The sequence below is a fragment of the Diabrotica undecimpunctata genome, chromosome 5 (assembly GCF_040954645.1).
Source record: "Diabrotica undecimpunctata isolate CICGRU chromosome 5, icDiaUnde3, whole genome shotgun sequence".
Taxonomy (NCBI): Eukaryota; Metazoa; Arthropoda; class Insecta; order Coleoptera; family Chrysomelidae; genus Diabrotica; species Diabrotica undecimpunctata.
This window is the reverse complement of record NC_092807.1, coordinates 108,056,508-108,082,034: the sequence shown is the minus strand read 5'-3', so window position 1 is coordinate 108,082,034 and position 25,527 is coordinate 108,056,508. Positions and strand designations below refer to the sequence as shown.

General features: G+C 32.0%; 2 protein-coding genes across 6 annotated transcripts in view; one reads left to right on the top strand and one right to left on the bottom strand.

Annotated features, from left to right (window-relative positions):
• The window catches only part of LOC140441675 (cilia- and flagella-associated protein 206-like), a 46,748-nt gene extending 39,771 nt beyond the window's left edge, over positions 1-6,977 (top strand). For both annotated transcript variants that reach the window (XM_072532547.1, XM_072532546.1), the window contains 2 exons: positions 1,120-1,255; positions 6,729-6,977. In XM_072532547.1, the coding sequence (XP_072388648.1) occupies positions 1,120-1,255; positions 6,729-6,971 (379 nt within the window). In that variant the 3' untranslated portion in view covers positions 6,972-6,977. The remainder of the gene's footprint in view (positions 1-1,119; positions 1,256-6,728) is intronic.
• The window catches only part of Camta (Calmodulin-binding transcription activator), a 1,863,487-nt gene that overhangs the window by 1,810,893 nt on the left and 27,067 nt on the right, over positions 1-25,527 (bottom strand). The gene's annotated exons all lie outside the window — the stretch shown is intronic.

The window sequence follows — 25,527 nt, the reverse complement described above, 5'->3', positions numbered from 1 at the left end:
AATAAAGATCCTGGTTCCTGGGGTTCCTCTAAAATTTTGTTATATAAATATACATACAGAATATATAAGATTAAGTGATAATTTACGATATTTGTCACCTATCTATTTCAGTAGATCTCCTTGTATAGCTTCAATACGAGGTGATTTGTTTTTTTTCAGTACTTGATGCCATCTTTTACTTTCGAAAACTGTAGGGCCTGTGGAAGAGTTTGTTGATATTATATTTTGAAATGGCACCTCTTATTTTTTATATAAACCTTTAGAGTAGTTGAGAAATGTATCTTTTATATTATTTTATTAATATTTAATAGATTTCCTTGTTCATCTGCCCGGAAAAGGTTTAAGGTTTGAATTCCCTAGTAGTAAAGATTAACTTATTGAAATAAATCTTTTGGTTAATTGCGAATCCTATGTTCCTGAATTTACGCACATATTTGGACAATTTTGTCTTCTTTATCTTTGCAAATCTGACGCCTTAGTTTTTTGCCGCCCAAATTTTGTATTCTTTCGAGTTAAATTATGCTCTTAGTAGCATCCGTTAGTCAGTATATTCTCCTAGTGGCATAAAAATGCATAAACTTTTGATAGGCGTATAAATACGCGTATGATATTAGAATAGAATTGAATCAATAATAATTAGTCATTGTAGATAGTATTTCTCAAGTTAGTGTAGGTTAGTGAAGATCAATAATTAACAAACCCGTAACCAAAATCCTTTATATACCACGATGACTTTACTACCCTTCTACCGGTCTGTGTACAGGAGGAACCCTGCAGCCGGTAGTGTGTGATTATTTTGCCTTACCCTTCTACTGGACTGATCTCCATCTGAGAAGGTACTTTAACTTTGTCTCTGGGTACTTGATGGTCAAAAGTTCACATAACCGTGTGTTAGTCCAAAATGTCTTCTCTCTTATAATTTGCTTCTTGTTTTCTTTAAATCCAGATAGAATATTTCTTGTGGAAGCTTTCTGTATATGCGGAAAATAGGTTTTAATAGCAATCTTTGTGTAATTATCACATTCGCTACATTGTCCTTGTTTATGTAAGGTTTAGTTCCAGAAATTAAAAAACAATAATTTAAACCAACCAATAATTCTTTTATCTGATCTTTTTCAGCTTGATTACAATGGATAATGATCAGACTAAAACCTACGCTGAGGTTGAATGTCAGTGTGAGGCTGATGTAGAGGACCATATTGACAGATCGTATCATCATAGCGTATGGACGTATAGAGCAGAGGCTTTACAGGTGGTAAGTTTACTGTGGTGGGATTTATTACCTATTTATTTTCCTATTACTTATTTTCTTCATTCCAGAGTTTAGGTATGTGTTGTCTGTTCCAGGATCAAACTTAAGTAGAGATTCATTACTCTTTGCATGTTTACCTAGATTTTACATCAAATTACAGACTAGGTGTGGCCATTTTTTTATACGGTTGTGTCATTGCATCAATTTTTTTTATATGCGCTTTTCTTTGGAACGTATCCACCGCATAAAATGAGACCTTACTATATATCAAATTCATTTGTGTTAAAAGACATGCAGGTATTAGTGGTGATGAAGAAGTAGATATGGTAGCCAAAAATGCTTGTAATACTGAAATAGAAGTACCGATTGAAAGTTATAACGATTTCTTGCCACTAATAAAGAAAGATATCACGAACATATGAATAGGGGATTCCAAATTGAGAAAACCGATAAATAAAGTAGAAGCATAATAGAGATTAATATTATTGCTACCAATTATCTCCAAACATATTTAGAAGATACTGCTTATAAAAGCAGAATATATACCTAAACCAAAAGAAATTAGTCCACTTCAACACTTACAATAAACAATCCTACCCACTCGCTACGTCCAGCTTATATACTTATACTTGAAAGACAGAAGTGTTTCAGTCAAAGAAAAATCGAATATTTAGCACTACAGCTGATCAAACGTCGGTAAAGCTAGCATATCCATTTTATAAGGCTAAATTCAGACCAATACCATAATTTATTGCTAATTTGCTTGGAAAAAAAAATTTATCTCTGTAGCCGTTTCCGACACACAATGGATATGCTAACCTTATGGTAAAGCTACCATCACCATAGCTATATCTTGGCGAGAAAAAGGCTACAGGGTCCATCCTGGCGACAATTTTATTGCTAATTAATTGCTGTTGATTGATACATTGATATCAATCAAAACCCAAAAACTACCCCATCATTCCCTAGCACAAAATCACCCCCAGAAAAATCGAGATATCGGCTAAAAACGATGCAACTAGAAAAGTGAACTGCATGGAATTAGTTGCTAATTTATTGCTGCAAGTTTTACACCAAGAAATAATTTATTGCTGCAACCTTTTCCGAGAAAGAATGGTTATGCTAACTTTATAGTAAAACTAACGGCCAGTGCACAGCATGCCGTGTGTTTGTTGATTCTGGCATGCCAAAAAGCTATCTATCTAGCTAGATATATAACATAACATAACATAACAATATCTTTATTTTTAGAAAATAATATACATTCCGTGAACATACAATTATTAAAAAAAAAAACAGTGTCACAAACGAAAATATTATTTACTTATTCCTAACCGTTACATATACAAATAGTCCTCCACAGAATATGGCTCAAGAGCTACCAGTAATTTAAATATTTGATGTTTATACAAACTTAATCTTTCCTCCCTCTTAATAGGGTCAGGCAGTTTATTAAACAATTTGATGCAGCAATAAAGAGCGTTTTTTTCTGTTATACTTAACCTGTGTATTGGAATTTTATAATTATATAACCTGGTATTTACTATACTATTGGGCTCAAAGTTCCTAAAGAGTATTTTATTCTTATATAGAAACAATAAGCATTCTTGAATAAATACAGCGTAAACTGTTAAAATATTATTACTCCTAAAATGCCCTCTACATGATTCCCTACTTTTTAAGTCAAACATAACTCTGATTATTTTTTTCTGAACCAGAAATACATTATTTATGTCCCTACTGTGGCCAAAATTTATTAGACCATATCTAAATTTTGCTTCAAAATTAGCATGATACACTGTTTTTAATGAGTTACTATTCATGTATTTTTTTAGAACTCTAAAGCTGTAAATCACTTTACTCAAAGACATACATAACTGGTCAACATGTTTATCCCAACATAAAAAACTGTCAATATATAATCCTAAAAATTTGGTACTGCTGCTAATATTTAAAGTGTCATTATTTACAATAATACTGTTTGGCATATCTGAATGTGCATAATTTGTCTTAAACAAAAGAAGATCTGTTTTATTTTGATTTAAAACCAACCTATTCATAGAAAACCAGTCTTTAGCTTTCTGGAACTCTAAACTAGCATTAACACTTAGAACAGACATGTCTTCACCACTGACTAAAATGTTTGTATCATCTGCATAATTTGTTATGCTGGAAGTAGTATTAGCCACTAGACCATGAAGATCATTGATATAGATCACAAACAGTAAAGGACCAATCACACTTCCTTGTGGTACTCCAATATTGATAGTGCTTTCAGATGAGATGCCTATTTCAGTGTTTTTATGTATTTTTACTAAATGTCTCCTATTTGCCAAGTAGGACTTAAACCAGTTCAATGCTGGTCCACGTATACCATATTTCTCCAATTTATCAAATAATAGGTCATGCACTAAACAGTCATATGCCTTTGATAGGTCCAAAAAGAGACCCAAAGCCATATGACCAATCTCAGTACATTTCAAAATATCCCAGACAAATTGAAAAATCGCAGTCTGAGTTGATTTTCCCTGTTGATAACCATGCTGATTTAAACTAATAATATGACATTTTGTTAAAAATTCTGTTATCCGCCTATACATAGTCATTTCTAAGATTTTTGAAAAGGAACATAGAAGGCTAATTGGTCTATAGTTATTAATTAATTTAGGATCACCCTTTTTGTAAACAGGTGTTACTATGGCAGTTTTCAGGCATTCAGGAAATACACCAGATTTTAGTGAATTATTTATGATTGTAGTGAGAGGATTCACTATCTCCTTTATAGACAGTTTAAGGATTTTAGTGGGTATTTCATCAATTCCACAACTCATTTTGTTTTTTAAATTTTTAGTTATATCCATAATTTCAGTTTCTGTCACAGATGCGACAAACACTGAATTTATGTTAGTTGCAATGTTGTCTTTATATTCAGTGTATTGTAATTGAGATAAAGTGTTATTTAAAGCAGTATTTAAGTGGATCATGTATTTATCAGCAATCTCTTGAGGACTACCCTCTACTTTTATTGAATTTACACTTTTTAATTGACCATTAATTTCACTAACAATTTGCCACATGCATTTATTTTTGTTGGCAGCTTCAGACATCCTGTTTTCATATAGCTTTGATCGTTTTGTTATTAGTTTCTTATTATATTCTTTTTTTACCTGTCTATAGGAATCATAGAATTTATGGTTAACTCTGCTCATTGTCAACAAGATGTCTAAACGAGTCTTACATTCTATTATCTCTGGATCATCTCTTTTATTAAGGCCTTTTTTACGTTGCCTAGAATCTAACTTCTTAAAAGGAAAGCACTGATTGAATATATACAGAAACTGATTTAAGAAAGTATTCCATTGATCATTTACACATTTGTAACTTAAATTAAGCCAGTCATGATTATGTAATTTACTTATAAAGGTTTCAATATTATTTGTACTAAAATGTCTTTTCATTTCAAGAGTATTCGTTTCTGCTTCCTCTACCTGAAAAGTTCATTTTTGGGCAGAATGATCAGAGATTCCAGCGTGCAAGACTTCTACTGACACATATGATTGCATATTTGTTAGTATGTTATCTATACAAGTTTTAGATGTGGCAGTTACTCTAGTGTAGTCTTCAATTACATGACAAATATTATATGAGTTAATTAACATACAAAATTTTACTTTATCTAATGTGTTATTCTTAAGATCGATATTGAAATCTCCCCCTATAATTATAATTGTGTTTTCTATCATAATTCTTCCCAGTATAATATCAAATTTGTTTAAAAAAACTGCCAGATCGCTACCTGATGGTCTGTAAACTGATGCTATAATGAGTTTGTTATTACCTACATTAGCTTCGCATACAGCACACTCTATTACCCTATCTACTGATAACTCTTGTATATCCTTTCTTTCCTGGCCAATGATGTCTTTACTAAGATATATAGCTGTTCCTCCATGTTCGTTCACATTATTTCTACAATGACTAGCTGTCAGCACAAAATTGTTAATTCCATATTCACTTAATTCTTCTTTAGTTTTCCAATGTTCTGTTGTGCACAATATTTTACAGTCACTGTTGTTTGTTAGAAGTTCTTCTATTTCATCAATACAATTTCCTATGGATTGGAGGTTCTGGTGGATGATACTTATATTCTTTGCTCGTGTGACTGTGTTTTGTATTTCAATTTCCTTGTGTTGATGTGTCTTGTGCTCTCTATTTTCTCCTATGAAAAATTTCCACCTCGGTTATCTAGAAAATCCTTATGACGATGCATCTGGAACCTTTTTATGCCAACACCATTAGGCCAAAACTCTGGTTTATACATGTCATCCTTATATTCAAAGGGAGCCGATACAACAAATCTCTTCAACATATTTTCTTGACTTGACAATTCCTTTACCATAATAGACTCTTGTTGCATTTTCCTCTTTTCTATTAGAAATTTACATATCTCCTCTTGTTTTGTTGTTCTCTTCACTCTATACAAGTATAGCCACACTTTTTTCTTTTCCCCTGCAAAACCACTTGTGCTATCGTCATCGCTTACTGCCGTTCCTATATTTTTTTTAGTTATGTACCGATGTCTCCTGTGTATAACTTTTTGGAACCCATCTGAGTCACTATCGCTGTTCTCCTCAGTTATTTTATGTTTTTTTATTTGCTCATTAACCTCAGTTGTTTGTTTATTTTTGAGGTTGACATTAATGTTGTCACTTGTCTTCTGTTCAGAGGAACTACTTAAACTTTTTGACGTTTGAGCTACTACTTCTGTGAATGATCTATTTTGTGTACGAGGTGGTACCGACCTTGAGAATTTTTTATCAACAGAGTGTTCCATTATCTGATCTTGTTTATTTACACTTTCGTATTCAGTTTTTTTTGCGGTTTTTTGCTCTAGATAACTTACTTTTTGGCGCAATAAATTATTGTTTTCTTTTAATACAACATTTTTGTCTTCCATTTCCATAATTAGTCTTTTTAAGAGGTCATTTTCTAATCTCAGTTTGGATAATTCTTCTGTAGTTGACATCTCGTTTGTTTTGGTATCACCGCCTTTTTTGTCACAGCATATTATGATATTTCTCTCACATGTTTCAAATCCACATCTTTTTGCACAGCTAGAGTGAAAAACACTATAACAATATTTACACACAACTATTTTACACTCTTTTTTAGCGCAGCATTTAAAATTTATTTCCAAGTTTTCACCATCAATTGGCCGTACGTCTTCGACAGCGGCCATCTTGATAATAGATAATATATAATATATATAGATAATATATAAGAAATAAAAAAGATTGTCATAACGAACGATCCTTTAACTGATCAACAGTAATGTGAAATGCACCAGTAAGGTGAAATATTGGAAATACCTAGGACAGTAATGTAAAAAATGTTGGTTAATCATAGAGTTAAGTGGGTTGTTTTCTTTTAGTAAAAAAAAGTATCCCAGTTATTATATACAAATTATCTATTTTAGGCAAAACTTCTATCTCGCAAAACAGTAAGCACAATGACAGACAAGACATTTTGTAAGAACAGTATTCACAGCCAGACCTATAACAAAAAAGAAAAGAGAGTTTCTACCAACTCTAAAAAATATACAAATACACCAACACCTTTATCGTTTATCTATGGTTTAAGAAATGATAAGGAAGGAAAACGGCAAGCACACCTTAATCTTACTTTTTGGGAGTTTGAATCTGAACTAAAAAAAAAATAAATAAATAGTTACATAACTAAATTTCATGTTTTTTAATTTACAAATATAACTTTTAATGTGTCTTTTAATGTTATAATGTTAATCTGATACGGGACATGGGTTTAAGTAAGCCCTACAATTACACAAAGGACAAATTGTATTTTCTGCGTAGCTAGAATATAACTCCGGTTTTATTCTCACTGCGTTCTAAGTATGTACGTTATTATGGCACCTAATATTGACTGAGTTTGCAAGCAACTTCTCGTATGCGTAGTGCCTTTATACATTTCTGTCGATTCGGTAGCATAGCGATGTGGAGTACAATGCGTGTGTTGCTCGACTAAATTCGGAAAGAATCGGACGCAACTATTTTCGTTTTATCTATTCTAGAGGCCAGTGTAATTCAAGTTTAGTGGTTGTGTGTCTGCCTTGTGTTTTTATAGTTAGACTTAAAGGAGTCCCGGTGCACAGAGAATCTAGCACTCACTGACGCTATGGGCGATTCATGCTTGAGTTTCCAACGTTTTTAATTAGTACAACGTATATTGAACCCAACCTTGGATTGAATGGAAATGAAAACCCAGCGCCTACAGATGACTATCTATAGAGAAGTATTTGTCAATAAAAAAATTTTTGAATAAAATCCTTTATAAAAAGGTATATAAAAAACCCAGTTGGGCTATGTTGAATTGACAAAACGTTTTCGGAATAAGTATTCCATCATCAGTGTCCTAAAAGAAGTATTTAACCACTTAATTAAAAAGAACATGAAATAATTTAAGTTTTGACTAAGGTTAATGTAAAATGTGGTTAATACTTACTAGTTAATACATGGATGTAGCCACTAAATATGTGGGTAAAAACCCTAAAAATTATTAAATGAAATTTAGTTTACATTATGTCTAATTTACAAATAAGATGGTAAAGTTACCGTTGGATTGGTAACATAGCGACATATGACTCTACATTAAGTTGCAAGTCCTGAGACGGTATGTCTACGAGGACTTTATTAAAGCAACTGATTGAAATGACAATCTTGGCAGGTTATGACGGAAGTTATGACAGAGCAGTCAGTGTAACTGTATATGTCTATTTAAGACAGAAGCCAACGTTGTTTAAAATTGTGAAAGTTGAAATAAAATAAAATTATAACAGTATCAACCCTCAATGTTATTGTTATAAATTATGTATGTGAAATGAAAATGTGGTGAGAAAATTATGTGATTATAGTTAGGCAACCAACTATACAGTGTCAAGTGGTGTGATGAAAAGATTCTAATATAAGGCCCTTTATGTTTTAATAACATTTGGTACCTGGAAAATGGAAACTAGACACAGGTGGAAAGTTGGGTTCTTGAAAAAGTGTAGGAATTAATATATTTAATATGTGAGAATGTTATTCAATGAATGAAATAAAACTATTATGATATAAAGTTCATGTAAAAATTGACTTATAACTCAATTATATTAGGCCCTGTATGTCAAAAAACAACATTTGGTACCTGGAAAATGTAAAACTTTTTGAGTTGCAAGTTCATGAATATAAATATCTGATTGGGTGTTGACAAACTGAGTGATGTAGTTATATTTTGTGTGTTGACAAGTATATGAAATGGACAAAATTTGATGGTTGGAAGTGGTTTTGTAATATATTGGTCGTAAAGTACTCAACTTGAGAAAAGGCCCTATATGTTATAAAGCAACACTAGGTACATAGAGAAAATAAAAGATTAGGTTATAAGTTGGTAAGTTGAATGAACTATTGGTCTATATTGACTATAATAGTAAAATGAAATTGTTGTAGGTGGCTCTGTTAAATTTGAGTAAAGAGAATGAAAATTAAGGTGTTTTTGAGAAAATTGTGATAAACGGATAGACTACGGAAGGCTGAGGTCCCCAGAGAACCGAAGCCAAACCCTGAGGGAATTGTGTAGAGAAGTAAAATAAGAATTTAATAATATGGAATGGGTGGTGGATGACGGGTGATCTGATCTGAATTTGGAAGTGTCGAAATAGAAGCATGGAAAGTATTGGTTATAGTGATTAAGACATGAAGTTTGGGTTGAAAAGAAAAGAGTGGGATAGATGGAAAGTAAGATGTATTGGAAGAAAGGTTTTTAGAGTGAACTAAGGAAGATGAGTATTAGGTGAACTAATAATGAATATAAATTTTAATTGTAGAAGTAAATTGGGGATGTGGGTTAGGAGAATAGTTGGCGATGGAGAGGGAGAAAATCTCGATTGAATGAAACATGACGATTAACACAATTTGGGCTTTTTTGTTTTTCTTTAAGAATTTCAAGATCTTTGTATAAATCTAATTTGAGGAAATTTTTTTGGGAGATATTGTGGATAAGTGAATAAGTGGATAAGTGGATAAGTGGATAAGTGGATAAGTGAAACGTCTTCTGGAATATTGAGGGTGTGGTTGTGTTCTTTGAGATGTTGAGAGAAAGTGGAAGTATTTTCTCTTGTTGTGTGCTCTAGAGAGCGTGAAGAAAGAGATCTGCATGTTCTACCTATGTAGGTGGCATTGCAATCTGAACATTTAAGTCTATATACTCCACTCCGGTTCATATAATTGATAGGATCTTTGGAATTAGAAATATGTTGTCCCAAATTGTTGGGTACTTTGAAAGAAACATGGGTGTTTTCAACCGAACGTTGGATGAGATTTCGAATATCTCCAGAAAGACTTTCATGATAGAAAGGGAGTGAAACATAGTTGGGTTTGGTGGTAAGGTCTCTGGGGAACGCAGTCTCCCGCAGGGTCTTAAGGCGTTTTTTGTGGATGAGTTTGTTGATGATGTTGTGATCATATCCGTTGTTGACTGCTATTTGTCTGAGTATATTTAGTTCTTTTTTGTAGTTTGAATCTGACAGTGGAATGCTTTCTAGGCGATGGATGTAACTCTCAGCAACAGGGGTAAAGGTATTAAAAATTATTTAATATTTTAATTATAAAGAAAAAGTTACAACTCTGGATATTTTGTAGTATACTTACTTTGAGTCTTTTTTATATACATTTGCATGTATTTTATAATTATTAAAAGAATCCGACAACCTAGGTACTATGGGCATATTTTGAATATGGGCAAAATATTGAATTCCTAAACTAAGTAAATGAAAATATGTATACATCTACTTTTATAATCAGTTATTAACAACTATTTACAATATTTTCTCAGAACATCGATCACTGTCGGTTTATTTAATCTTAACCTTTTAAAAAAGTCTTTATTTTTACACAAGTTAAAATGTTCAATTCTGCATCAAACATTATATTCTCGCACTAAGTTTATTAACATTAAACATCATACTGATCATACTCTCCGATTTCATTAAATCTTTTAATATCCATGTCTATAACATAGACTAAACTACAATATTTAGATTATGTTTTTTATTTCGAGATAATCTACAACATAATAACGAACTACAATAAACACAATTTATTTTCGAGATAACTTTTTAGTCGGTTCTTTATTTGTCAAATGAATATTTTATATGTCAGATAATTTTTATTTATTATATCTGTTAGTTTATATGTTCTTTCCTAGTTGCGCTTGAATTTTAAATCTAAACTAACATAAAACTTTAAATTATTTTGTAATAAATCGTACCTTAAAAATATTATTAAAATTTATTATTAATTATATTAATATGTAATTAATACAGAATTATTAAACGTATCGTTCGAAGAACAAAATATGATTAAAATGTCAAATTGTGGTAGTTCAAATTTCTTTCCTAGATGGCGTCGTTAGTTTACTGGACAAACGGTGCAATAGCCTTTTATATACTGTACCGCCTGCAGTACCATCTTTTTTAAACGTCCCCTCGTTCATCTTATCTTCTAGCTAGACGTTCAAGACTACCAATTCCGTAAAAATATTGAAAAATATAAATATGTACGTGAGTTTTCTAAAATAGAATCAAAAGTTCATTGAAAATTTCTCGTTGAATTAAAACATAATTGAAGAAATGTTCTTTTAAGACAATTAATTCGACCCCAAATCACTTTTAAATTATTGTAGTGTCCCAGTTATCTGCAATTGAAAACAACTCACGAAATCTCGAATTTGTCATTCCATATAAAACTACCCAAGATTTCCAGAAATATTGCTTTCGTATATGCTGTTCAAACTTGACTCAAAAACCAGTAAAAATAGTGAGTTTTGTAGTTCGTGAATATGAAATATCCTATGTGCTGAAATACTTTTTACAACTTCTTTCCTTCTGGTTCGTATACAAGACTTCCTGAGAGATAGCATGAATAATTCTTTAGTGTATAGTCCTTTGTGAATCACACACTTACTGGAGCACGCGAAGCCTAATAAATTCTAGATCAAAGGACCACCACTAGGACACATTCCCGTGCCAAAATAGATAAAATTTAAACATGCGCCCGAAATTGGCGACTCCGTCCTTTTTATATGACGTTTAATTTATAGAAAATGTGTTTCTAGTTCACAGTTCACAGCCAGTGGCATTATTAGAATTATTGTGACATCAGATATATCCCGATTTAAGTGAACATTTTCTGTATATCTCAAAGTATTGAAAGGAAATATTTCTATATTTCAATAAATAAATAAATAAGTGTAAATAAATAAATAAATAAATAAATATATATATATATATATATATATATATTGAAAGCCAAATATTTGGCGTTGGAGCAGAAATTCAATTGAGTTAAACCTTTTACGTTAAGATTGGTATTAATACAGTGATATAACTGTTATTTCGGTGTCCCCACCTCTTCAGTCAACTCGGGCTGATACAAATTCAAACTCGAAAGGTGTCTCCAAAATCTTTACCACTTCAGTGGTTAGCGCACACAGGTACCATCTGTTTTGATAGTCATGTACCAAAAATTATCACATAATACCGTTTTCCGTCCCTTTGGGTTATTGAAATATAAAAACGATTTATTTTTATGATTAATAACACAAATGAGTTCCTGAAATTAAAGATTTATTAAAATAGGTTCCATTTACATTATTTACACAGATTTTAACTGAAATTAAATGAGTTTCTAAATTCTATGAGTTTCTTTGAGAAAACTCAAAGAGCTATGGAAAGACAAATGTTGGGAATATCGTTGAGAGATAAAAAGAGGAACGAGTGGATAAGATGTAAAACCGAAACAACAGACGCTGTCGAACATGCATTGAAATTAAAATGGAAATGGGCTGGGCATAACGAAAGATATCAGGATGGAAGATGGAATAAAGAAATTGGCCGCTGGGGACCATATACTGCAAAAAGGTCAAGAGGTCGACCGCAAATGAGATGGAAAGATGACATTGAGCAAAGCTCAGGTCCAATGTGGAACAGACAAACAGAAGACAGAGATAAATGGAGACAAATGGGAGAGGCCTATATTCAACACATGAATAGATTTTGGGCTATAGATAGATAGATAGATAAAGAATCGACATTTTATGTCACTATATCACAATGTTGAACATTCCTAACCACAAATAAAACATTACAGGCTTTTAAATAAAAGATGACAGAAGTGTCTGTGGCTAACGTTCCAGCTAATCTGCTCGATAGAGCGCGGTAATATTTGAATAATAAAATTATAATTAGTTTAAAATTTCATAAAAATCTGTCTAGCTGTTTCGGAGGAGTATGGTAACTAACACTTTGACACGAGAATTATGTCAATATATCTCAAAGTGATAGTTACCATACTCCTCCGAAACAGCACGACTGATTTTTATGAAATTTTATATGTGTGTCCGGTATGTCTGAGAATAAGTTGTCATGTATTTTTCATACCCCTAGGAAATAAAGGTGGTCCACTAAAAAAATTTTTTTAACAAAATTTTTATTTTTATTTTTTTACGTGAAAATGTAGAACACATTTTTGTGTTTAACACATTTAACACATGTTAAATTATATTTGTTAAGACTGGTATATATGTTACAGAGCAGTACATCGTTGGTTGGTTATTTGTTAAAACCTCTGTTAGATCTTTCGTTTTGACTTTTATGATACCAAAAATAATTATGTTCAGAAGGTTCACTGGGAATGAATTCTCAACATGATGTCTAGCATAAGTAACTTGTTGCACAAAGTTGTTGCTAACAGTCTTACTAGCTGTTACCTTGCAGTCCTTACATTCCCGTATATCATATTTTATATGTAATAAGTTCTCTCTCTCTTTTTCAGTCTCTCCCTCACTCACTCTTTCTTTCTCTCACTCAGTCTTTCTTTCTCTCATTCACTCTTTCTGTCTCTCATTCACTCTTCCTTTCTCCCACTCAATCTTTCTTTCTCCCACTTACTCTTTTTTTATCACACCCACTCTTTTTTCTCTCACTCACTTTTTCTTTTTCCTACACACTCTTCCTTTTTCTCTCATTCTTTCCTTCTGTCACTCTCTCTCTCACACACACACACACTCCCCCTGTCACCCTTTCGATAATTTGTTGAACTAAAGTGTTTATTTATTTTATGTAATTTGCATTTCAACCATATGTTAAAATAAAACGTTTTTGTTTTAAACTGACGTATTTATTTATTGTACTATCAAGAAGTCCCCTGATTAAATACTAAATTGAAACAATTTGATAGTTATGTGTAACAATTATTGATTTAAATATAAATCTTTTTAAACCAAACATTGTTTATAGAGGCACAGTGGTTCAACAATAAACCAGATGTTTGTTATTTGTACATTATACAAGAACGGATTGTAATTTAGACCAATATCTCATTAGCTCCTGTACCGGTCGGGCACACGTATTGGTCACGTTACGATATGTTGCTACTTTTTTTGTAATCTAATTGATTTCAACAGGTAAGTTTCTTAAATATAATAGTATATCACAACTTCCTAGTTATAGTTATAGTTGGCATAATCTCAAGGTCGTGCGTACAAGAAAAATGATTTAAAATTTAGTAAAAAGATGGAATAGAAATGTAGATATATTTTATATTTATTTCCATGTGATATTAGGCTAAACATATATAACTTGTTCTTATTTGCTAAATGAATAGTAAAATATATTGATATATTTTAATATTGTTCTGAAGCTATTTTCTTGTGGCATTTTAAATTAATTTATATTTAAATGGGAATAAGCCACAATTAAAGGTTAAAATACGTTTATTGACGTTTCAATTTCCACTTCGGAAATCGTTCTCAAAATAAAAACATTAGTAAATTAAACAAATTTTGTTTTTTGTTACTTAGTGAAAAATTCTTCTAATAATTTAATTTTATCTGACTCATCTATATTGACAATTCAGACATACCTTATACATTTTAAAGAAGACGACTTTAAAATGATATTGCCAATATTGTTGAGTTGCGTTCCTGGGACGACTTTACTTATAAGATAGTTCATTCGATTACATGAAATCAACTTTAACTTGAGAATATCCGTCAGAAAAGATCATAACATGTAATTCGTCTTTAAAAAGACAAATACATGTCATGATGACAGTAAAATTCTTCTGTTAGTGATTCCATAGTAAATTATGAGGGAAAAACCAGGAAAAAAACCTCATAATACTATCCCGACATGGTAAGTATTTGATCGTGCATTTAGTTTACCTTCAATAAACACCAAATTCCGATTTTATATGTGTGTTATTTAAAAAACATAAATGATGTATTCTCTATATGTTACTGACTTACCAATACTGGTTCTTTTTCTTTTAATAACTTCCTCTTTCAATATGGGTAACCAGATCCTACTACATTCTGCCGAGGAATTCGCGACACAATTGGCCTCATTTAGCATAATTAGAGCCGCTTCTTTGATTTTTCTCTTTTTACCATCCGTTTCTTTTAGAACTATATTTGAATCATTCCATTGAACCCTATGTTCATTATCCCATGCGTGTTTACAGATATGAGATCTATCAAATTCTCTATTTTTAATATAGGATTGATGTTCACTTATTCTAACATTTAATGGTCTTGATGTTTCACCTAAATAAAACTGATAGCATTCACAAGGTATTTTATAAATGCAATTCTTTGTCCTTTCTTGTTCATTGTTAGGTTTGGTTTTGGACAAAATAGATCTCAACGTGTTTGTTGTTTTGAATGTTGTTGAAATGTTGAATTTATTTCCTATCCTTTTAAGCTTTTCCGATAATCCTTTTATGTATGGTATTGTTATTTTCCTCGTATTATTCCTTGCATATGCTGTAGGATCTCGTTCTAAGTTGTTTTGTTCTATTCGATCGATTGTTGAAATTCCTTATTTATAAACGATAAAGGATAATCATTTTTTAACAAAACAGTTGTTAACAAATGTTTTTCCTCCAAGAACGAATTTTTCTAACTAAAAATTGTTACTAACGAAAACCTAACCTAACGTATAGTTGGTTGCCTAACTATAATCACATAATTTTCTCACCACAATTTCATTTCACATACATAATTTAAAACAATAACATTGATGGTTGATACTGTTATAATTTTATTTTATTTCAACTTTCACAATTTTAAACAACGTTGGCTTCTGTCTTAAATAGACATATACAGTTACACTGACTGCTCTGTCATAACTTCCGTCTTAACCTGCCAAGATTGTCATTTCAATCAGTTGCTTTGACAAAGTCCTCGTAGACATACCGTCTCAGGACTCGCAACTAATGTAGAGTCATATGTCGCCATGTTACCAATCCAACGGTAACTTTAACATCTTAACTGTAAATTAGACATAATGTAAATCAAATCTTATTTAATAATTTTTAAAGGGTTTTTACCCACATATTTAGTGGCTACATCCATGTATTAACTAGTAAGTATTAACCACACTTTTACATTAACCTTAGTCAAAACTTAAATCATTTCATGTTCTTTTTAATTAAGTGGTTAAATACTATTTTAGGACACTGATGATGGAATATTTATTCCGAAAACGTTTTGTCAATGCAACATAGCCCAACTGGGTTTTTTATATACCTTTTTATAAAGGATTTTATTCAAAATTTTTTATAAATTGATATATTTTAATAAATAAATAAAAGAATGTAAGTGGTGATAGCTACACAGAAGATCCTGAATATACCTACTGCAGAATCCACAACGAGTACTAGTAAGAGAAACCGTAATACGTCTTTTGACGACTAGGATAGCGACAATTCAAAAAAATGATCCCGATTTTGTACCTGAAAATAACAATATTCGCTGTTCAATAAGGCGACACAGTTTCTCATCTAGTGATGATGATGATCTGCCTGTGTCAAGTATTTTGCCAAAAAAGCTACTTTGATTGAAACAGAATACGTATGGAGCAAAAGTGATAAACCTGAGAACAAGTACACATCAGCTATTTTTGATGAAGCATTCAACTCTCTGAATTTAACAAATATGCGGAGCAGAAGCATGCACATTTAGATATATCAGTAGATGAATTCAAAACATTTTTAGAAGTCTTAATTATAATGGGTTTGCATCCAAAACCTAGTTTACGCCTTTATTGGTCCACGGATATTAATATTCATTCTGCTAGAATTGCTGACATTATGTCTTTGAAAAGATTTCTAAAAATACTTCGTTTTCTAAATTTAAACGGTAATGAACATATGTCAAAACCTGGGAACATTGATTTCGACAAATTATATAAAGTGCGACCAATAGTATCCAGTCTTCAAAAAAATTTCATGAATAGTTTCAATCCAAAAAGAAATGTGGCAGTTGACTAGAGCATGGTGGCGTTCAAAGTCGTAGTAGCCTGAATCAATACATGCTGCAGAAGCCAATAAGGCGTGGTATCGAAATATGGGCTATGGCTTGTGCAAGTACAGGCTATTTGTTAAATTTTTCTCTTTATAAAGGTAAAAAGGTCAGTGTGAAAGAAGGTTATTTAAATGAATGCACTGCGTTGGAATTAACTAGCACCTTGCAAAGGAAAAAATACAGAGGAAAAAAAAGTGTTACATTAGCAAGCACGATTCACAAAATTTCAGTGAAAGGAGCACAGTGATGCATAAAAATAAAGGGGCTGTCAAGATGGTAATAGAATGTCCAAGAGCAATTGCGGACTACAACAAACATATGGGTGGGGTTAGCCTCTTTAATCAACTCCATTCCTGCTATAACTACTTAGCTTGGAAGTCACGAAGGAAAAGGCTGAAGTTATTTTATTACTTTCTCGATGCTAGTATTGTAAATGGTTATATTTTGTACAAAATCACAGTTTTCCATTCATAACTCCAGCCAGAAACCTAAAAGTCATCTAGTCTTTAGAAGTATCCTCGCTAAAGAATCAGTCGGTATTTATCGTAGAAGAAAGTCTAAAGGAAGAAGAGTAATCATAGGAAGAAACAAAATGAAAAATATTGAAACAGTTGAGAACTCCACTAGACTGTCTAACGTAGGCGATCACATGCCAACCCACACTACATCCCAGCGGTGTGTACGATGGAGTGCTGAGAAAAAGCCAAAACGATCTAATATTCAAAGCATAAAATGTGAAGTGGCACTGTGCATTCCGTATTATGCGTCAATCCACAATAAATAAATTAATTTTTATTTCGCTAAATTTCGCTTGTAATTATTCTCAATTTTTTCGATATTTTTAGAATATTCATGTAGTTATCAAGTCGAGTTTTTGGTTGAATGTTTTGTGGCTACAATAAAAGGTTTTTTGAATAAGATATGTCTTTTTATCTGTTATAGTTTTGGAAGTGGTTGATAATTTAACCAGTGACCATATGCTTTTTTACTGACTGTAAATGAAAACTGGTTTAAATATCGACCATCTTAAAAAATATTCTTAAGAAATATTAAACTAGTGTTAAAAAAATATAAGTAACTTTTACTCGTAATACATTGAACAACAATAAGCACATTAGCATTATTGTTTGAGACAATTTTGAAAAAAATCAATTTGCTCTATAAAGGGTTAAAAACATTAATTTTAAACAAAAAAAATTACTTCTTTTAAAAGCATTTATACCACAGACTGTACAAAACGGCGTGAATTGCACGTTACCGCTGTCAGAATGGTAAGTCAACAGATTTGTAGGATCTTAAAAAAATACGAATAACATTGTCCCCTTCCAGGGTCGTTATCAATTTTTCCTTCTTTTGTACTCGTTATTCACTGCAGCTATCGACAATTAACAGCAAAATTTGCAAGTCAAAGCCGATAGCGAATAAATAACGGTGCCGGCTAAAGTCCATACATATTTTTCCATTGTTAATGTTCGACAGATAAAAACAAACGAACATTTTTTGTCTTTCGGCCCAGAAACATGAAGTGGGATTAACAGCGTAATACATCTTTTTTACTGGCTGTTTTCGACGGGCCTACGTGTCCGCACAATAGCGACGCTTCTTTGATTTTTTAATATATCGTCGATTTTTTCTAGTACAAATAAAACGGTTGAAGTAGCCGATAATATATTTGACGGCTATTTGTTGTGATCCATAAATAGAATGCTTAATCGTGAAACTATGCCTAGAAATACGTACGGAAATGGATATATACTGTTATTTTATTCATTTGGATAATTCTACAGGTGTAGTAAATCTTTGTCCTGAAAATGAATGGTTTATTTACTAGTGGCACTACTTACTAATCATAACGTAAACATCAAATCATACAGTACGTTAATATTTCAGCTGGACATGGGTAATATACATTGAGATAAGTGTGGCAACTGTGCTTTCTCGAGTCTACGCCAATATCCCACCATAATCCAGTTACTGTGGCATTTTCCCTTTAAATTTTTTATAACTGCACCGAGTTATCTGAAATTTTTACAGTGGGTAGTAAATTACTCAAAAAACATAAGTTATATGGTGCCGATGTGTGCTTCTACCCCTGGGGTGGTTGGCACCCCATCTAGGGGGTTGAACTTTTTACACTCAAAATAACCCCGGGAATTGATAGAGAATCAAATTTTATACAAAAAATGTCATATAAATTTTTTTCGCTAAATCAATACTTTTTGAGTTATACGCACTTGAAAAAGTAAACTTTTCGCAAAAAAAAAACATGTTTTCCAATGATTTTATACGAATAACTCAAAAACAAAGCGTTTTATTGAAAAATCTATAATGAACAAAAATAAAGCTTATAAAAAAACAAAGAGAATGTTTTTTTTATTAAGTTTTATAAGTACAATACTAAGCGATTTATAATTGTTTGAAGATGACTTTTTATTTTTGGGATACTATACTCGATGCATTTAACATCAAATATCGGAAAATTGACATCTTTTTTGATAAAAACTCATACAACACTTTTTAAAGAGCTAGAAAAAACCTTTAAAATGAGCTATGTTAAAAGCCATTTCGATTAAAACAAAGCGAAATACGAAGGAAAGAATTTGAATTACTCTAGCGTTTAAAAAAAACGAGCAGTATAAGTAACACTACTTCGATCAGAATTGAAATTAAACGTATATCTTCTACAATTCATTTTTTTTTTGTGTTATTTATAAGTTTTAAAAGTTTAGCCTGTTTAAAATGCGTATTTTTTGAAAAAATCATGTTTAAATTAAATAATCTTTTTTTTTTGATTATCTAAAAATTTACATTTTTTCAAAATAAATCTAAAACTATAAGAGATACGTGAAAAATGGTTCTATACCAAAATGTAGTTTTTTTCTTAACAAAATTTTGATATTTTTATTTTTGTTGTAGCTCGAAAAATAATAGAGATATAGCCAATTGAAGTTTGAGATACAGCGGCTGACACACCTGTAATCAGCACTTTGGCCCTTTACTATTTAAAAAGAAAGAATTTTAACATATTTTAATCTACTTAGTCTTGTAGCTTTTGAAATTACCTTCAAAAGATTTTTTTAATGGACACTGTAGCTTAAAAATTAACGGAGTTATTCTAAAAAATTTTGGAGCATGTTATTTATATTTTGGAGCATCAACTTATTTTCTGTATATATAAATGCTTTATTCAAGTATATTCGAAAAACTGGTAACAGACACACTAACACTCACACAAATATGTATATAATACATATATATATATATATATATATATATATATATATATATATATATATATATATATATATATGTTATGAATATAATATAGGCACCTCTAAACTGAACATCTGCTTCAGAGAACTAACGAACACAGAGAAGCGACACTCCTTTGAAGTTGCGTGGGCAAGCCGCCAATGAGTGCCAATGACAGGAGTACTTCAGATCTCGAAGATATTTTAGAAGCTGAGAGATACTGTACAATTTTGCTGTATGGCCTTGCCAAAGACACCCACATGAACAAAATGAATAAGGTCGAAGATTATTCATCATTACTTGAACAAATGTGATACGAATCCTTTATTAAAGCCACAACTAAAAATAGTGAAGTTAAATTATCATCTCTTGTACCAACTGTAAGTGCCCTGGATGAGCATATCAAAAGAGTTATTTACAAACTCAGATATGGCTTGGAAACAAAGAGATTGATATAACGGATTGAGGATGGTTCAAGAGTGATGATATTTTACGACCAATAAAAATGAAAAGTTCACCTGCACCACAAGAACTATTGAAAATGATTTTTTGCAATTGCAAAAAGGGTTGCGGCTCAGCGTGTGGCTGTCGTAGACTAGGTCTATTTTGCAATGCTACGTGTGGAACATGCTCTGGCGACAATGGTCAAAACTGTCCTGCAATAGACGAAGAAGTGGAGTTAGAACACGACGAGAATGACATTTCAGACAATGAATAATTTGATATATTGTAAATAATTTTTATTTTTATAAATATATTTTGTATACTTTCTAATGTAAAGTATTTTCATGCATAATTTTTTACAATAAAAACATCATGAGTATACTTAATTTTTTTATTTAGACATTTACCAAAGAGGAATTTGTTTCGTGAGCATAGAGGTGGTTTTTAAGGGTTGAAAATAAGCAACCAATCAAAAAATATTTTATTGATAAGAAAGGAATTTTTGAATATAAATGTACATTAAAAACTTTTGAAGTTGTTTAAAAAGATTTTTTTATATATTTTGACATAGGGGGTAGTTTTTAAGGGTTGAAGTATTGCAATCAACCAAAATTATTTTATATAAGCAGAGAATTACATCGTAGATGATATAAATGCACTACAAAAGCGTTTGAACCTGTTAAATGATTGTTTACAATTATTTTTATTAAAAGGGGTGGTTTTTAAGATTATTTAAGGGTTAAGAATGTACACAATATCCATTATTATAATTGACAATATTTCAATTACGTAATTTAACACGATTTAAATCCATAAAATGCTTTAATATAAAATTTTTTCATTATTTTCAATAAGGGGTGATTTCACCCCTTAAAAATAAAAAGCTCACCTAGCGCATATATAACTATTGAAGAGGGAGGTAAGATAAGCCTAATTCCAATTTTTAGCAAAATCGATTCAGTTATAAAAAATTTAGAGGTATTGACCTCTTTTCCTCCACAGTGACTGAAGTACCACACTAAGCGTAAGCGATATCCTACAATATGGTTGATAACTCGATAATCGGCATCCTAGAATCTGTTAGCTGTACGCAATTACGCATTTATTTCCAAGTGAAACCGTTAAGCAAAGAGTATCTTTTAAAATGTTTATTTACACTTCTCCAGAAGAGGTTCAAATAAAAAAAGGTATTACCAAGGCAATTTTTTGTCAGAATGTGTAGATCTGTTTGCTAATACTTTCGAAAATAATAATTGACCTATGTCGTGTAGATCAGTGATTCTCAACCTGTGGTCCGCGGACCACATGTGGTCCGCAAAGGGTTTTCATGTGGTCCGCGAAGTGAACAGTCATAAAATAATAATCAATTTAAATCTTGGCTCTTGAGACGTAAATTAATGCGTCGGCCTATTTTTTTTTAACTCATAACGTTTCCAAACGACCAAACGCGCCTAAACACAGGTTCATTCACCTCAATCTTCCGCGTATTTTCCCTCACTCGCCGAATAGTTAGTTCCGTTATCTTTGTTTAGTTTCGGCCGCTGTCGTGTACGTACAGGACACTGCGTCTTTGATCGCGCTCGAGCTACTACTCAGTGACTCAGTGCTGACTCAACTGTCAAGTGATGAGCATGCGTGTTTTTTGCTTGGTAATTGTAGTTTACTAAAATGAGCAAACAGATGAAACTTTCGGGTTTTTTTAAGAAGACGGATAGTGAGAACGTTAAAGCAGGATGTTCTACCAGTGATAACACAATATTAACTCAAACTGGCCCTAAAAGAAAGGCTGCTAACCGTAAGTACAATCCCGACTACATAGCATGTGGATTTACATTCATTGCAGAATTTAGTGTCCAGTTACCTCAATGTGTAATTTGTGCGGAGGTATTAAGTAATGAGGCAATGAAGCCGGCAAAATTAACTAGATACTTTGAAACAAAGCATGAAATTTTTTGAGGAAAACATGTAGATTTCTTTAAGAGGAAGGAGACGGAACTAAAATCTTCAAAAAATATCCTTAAGTCATACTCAACTTATGATAAAGCTACTTTGAAGGCGTCATATCAACTTTCACTTGGAATCTCAAAAACCAAAAAACCCTTTACTGTTGGTGAGGAATTAGTTTTACCATGTATCGTAGATGCAACTAAAGCAATTTTAGGTGATAACTACGCTAAACAAATGCAAAATATTCCTCTTTCCAATGACACCGTTAGTAGGAGAAATGAAGATATGGCATCAGATGTTGAAAACCAACTTCTAAAGAAAATTCATTCCTCAAAGATTTTTGCTGTACAACTTGATGAATCTACAGATATTACCAATAAAGCTATTCTTCTTGTTTACATTTGATTCATACAGAAAGATAACAAAAAATTATCTGAGGAGTTCGTGACCTCGATTAAGTTGCAAGATAACTAAACCGGAAAAGACAATTTTAAAGCCATTGACGGATATTTCACACAAAACTTTGCTCTGATGGTACCGCGGCAATAACAGGTCACAAAATAGGCTTGCCAAGTTTTGTAAGGAAAGAAGGAAACCGTGATATTGTTTTAACACACTGTATTATTCATCGCGAAATGCTTGCTGCCAAAAAATTAAGTCCCGACCTAAACAAAGTTTTGACTACTGTGGTAAAGGCCTAATGCTCTTAGTTCGAGATTGTTTGCTTTGTTATGCGAGGACATGGGATCCATCCATTCCAATCTCCTTCTACATACCGAAGTTCGGTGGCTGTCCAGGGGCCGGGTTTTAGCCAGATTTTATGAACTTCGAGAAGAAGTATGTATTTATCTTGATGAAAAATACCTGATTTAGCGGAAACACTGCGTGACGGAGACTTTATGGCCCAGTTAGCTTTTCTAGGCCTTGAGGGTCCATCTAAAACCGCAGTTGACCTAAGGAAAAAAATTGATTCATTTAAGAAAAAAACGTTGCTATGGGAGTTTGAAGCTGAAAAAGGATCGTTTGAAATGTTCAACTTGTTTTCAGATTTTATCTCTGAAAATGAAGGCTTAAATGAGGATGTTTTAAATTCACTGGTTAAGTCCTACATTAAATATCTTCAAGATTACTTTGAGAAGTACTTCCCTGCTGATACAGATGTGAGGAAAAATAATCTGTGGGTAATTGATCCCTCTTTAGCTACAAACGATAATAATCTGTCTAGTCAGGAAAATGAACAGCTTATTGAAATTTCATCCGATGATCATTTAAAAGTGATAAAATCTCACTCCGAAAATGTTGCAGATTTTTGGATAGGATTACTTCATGAAAGTCCACTGCTAAGTGAAAAAGCTTTGAAACTTCTTCCTTTTCATTCGACTTTGTGAGTGAGGCATCATTCTCAACATTATATGTCATCAAGAATAAACACAGAAATAGGTTGCTGAATTTGCATGCTCCTATGAGACTGGCGTTAACTTCTTTCGAGCCAAACATTGAGAAACTTTCAAGTGAGAAGCAAGACCAAGGGAGTCATTAACGTGTTAATTTGGCGCTATCTATGACTTTTTATTTTGTTTTTTATATTTCTTTTGTCTTTCACTATGTATTTTATTTTTTTATTTTGTAAATAATAAATTCATTAGTAAAACTTTAGTGTTCATCTCATTTTACGTATTATTGAAATTCTGAAAGGTACAAGTGGTCCTCAGTTGTGAAAAAGTTGAGAGCCACTGGTGTAGATGAACAATTGTAAATAGTTTTAAAACACATTGTTGTTGGCAAGATTGTACAAAATGTCACAAAAGACAAGAGATGTCCCCGGAAAGACAGCAGGAAATCGAAAGGAGAGATGAATGTATTTGTGCTACCATTGAGGTGGATACCTCCAGAACCACTAAAAGTGTTGCCAAGGAGTTTGAGGTCTTGCAATCCACAATTAATCAAGTTTAGAAATTCAGAAACAAAAAAAACTCAGGAGTTATTTCCCGGAGATCAATTTTGTAGATTGAAGTTTTATGAAGCTGCAATGAATGCATCTCACAAAAATGATATATTTAAAAAAAATATCCTTTTCGCATTATAAGCGGAACCATCCAAATTAAATGGCCTTAAGATCTCCCGATTTGGCTCCCATGGATTCTTTTTTCTGGGAACATATTAAATCCACCATCTGCGGTAACGATCTCGACAGGGCACATAATCTAGTTGATTTAGAAAATAAAATAAGAAATGCATGTGCTACGATTACGCCAGAACAGCCTTCAAACGTAATAGACTAGGTTATTGTCTTGGAAAAGAAGGTGGTATATATGAAACTTTTATTTAGTTTCCTTGTTATTTTTTAAAATAGAATGTATTGTTTGTTTTTCAATTTCTTTAAATGAATTATTTATTTGCGTTTAACTACGTTGAGACTAATACTTTTTCGATGGGATAGGCCACAATAAAATGTTTCAAAGGTTTTTAACTGCATTGCAAGAACTTTAAATTATTTACGTAGCAATTAAATGATAATTTTATGTTTATGACATTCTGGGATTGTTGGATAGCCCAAAACTGACGAAATTCCCCTGAAGATGCTCTAGTTAGCGAAAGTACTTGGGCAAGATTTAATTAATAAAACTGTGCTCGATATCTGTCTTTATTTTATCTTAGTTCATTTATTCGAGCATTCAACCTTATATCAATGTATACCCTTATAACCTTATATATATATATATATATATATATATATATATATATATATATATATATATATATATATATATATACAGATTGAACGAATTTAAAACGGAACATACAATTTAATATCTGTCTGTTTGAATTGCATTTGAAATAGTGGACCAATATAAAACTTGGACAAAAATAAATCCATACCCGGTGATAGACATTGTATAAAATATCGTTCAACTATCTGTCTCCTTTAAAGGAAAGAGGAGCTTGCCTAATAGTCGGAGAGATAGAGCCGAAATTTTGAACTGATCAGTAATATGACATTTCTCTATTGGAATATATTCATTGTAACTGGGTTAAGACTTTGCCTTACAGGCGGACGCCCCTCGTGGTACAGGGGGTGGCTATACAGGGATGAAGTTGTAATTTTTTTCGGAAAAATTAACGATCGATAATATGGCTGAAAATTTGCCCAGAGTAAGATCTTGGTATAACTAGACGAAATCCCAAAGGGCGGACGCGAGAGTGGATACATAAGG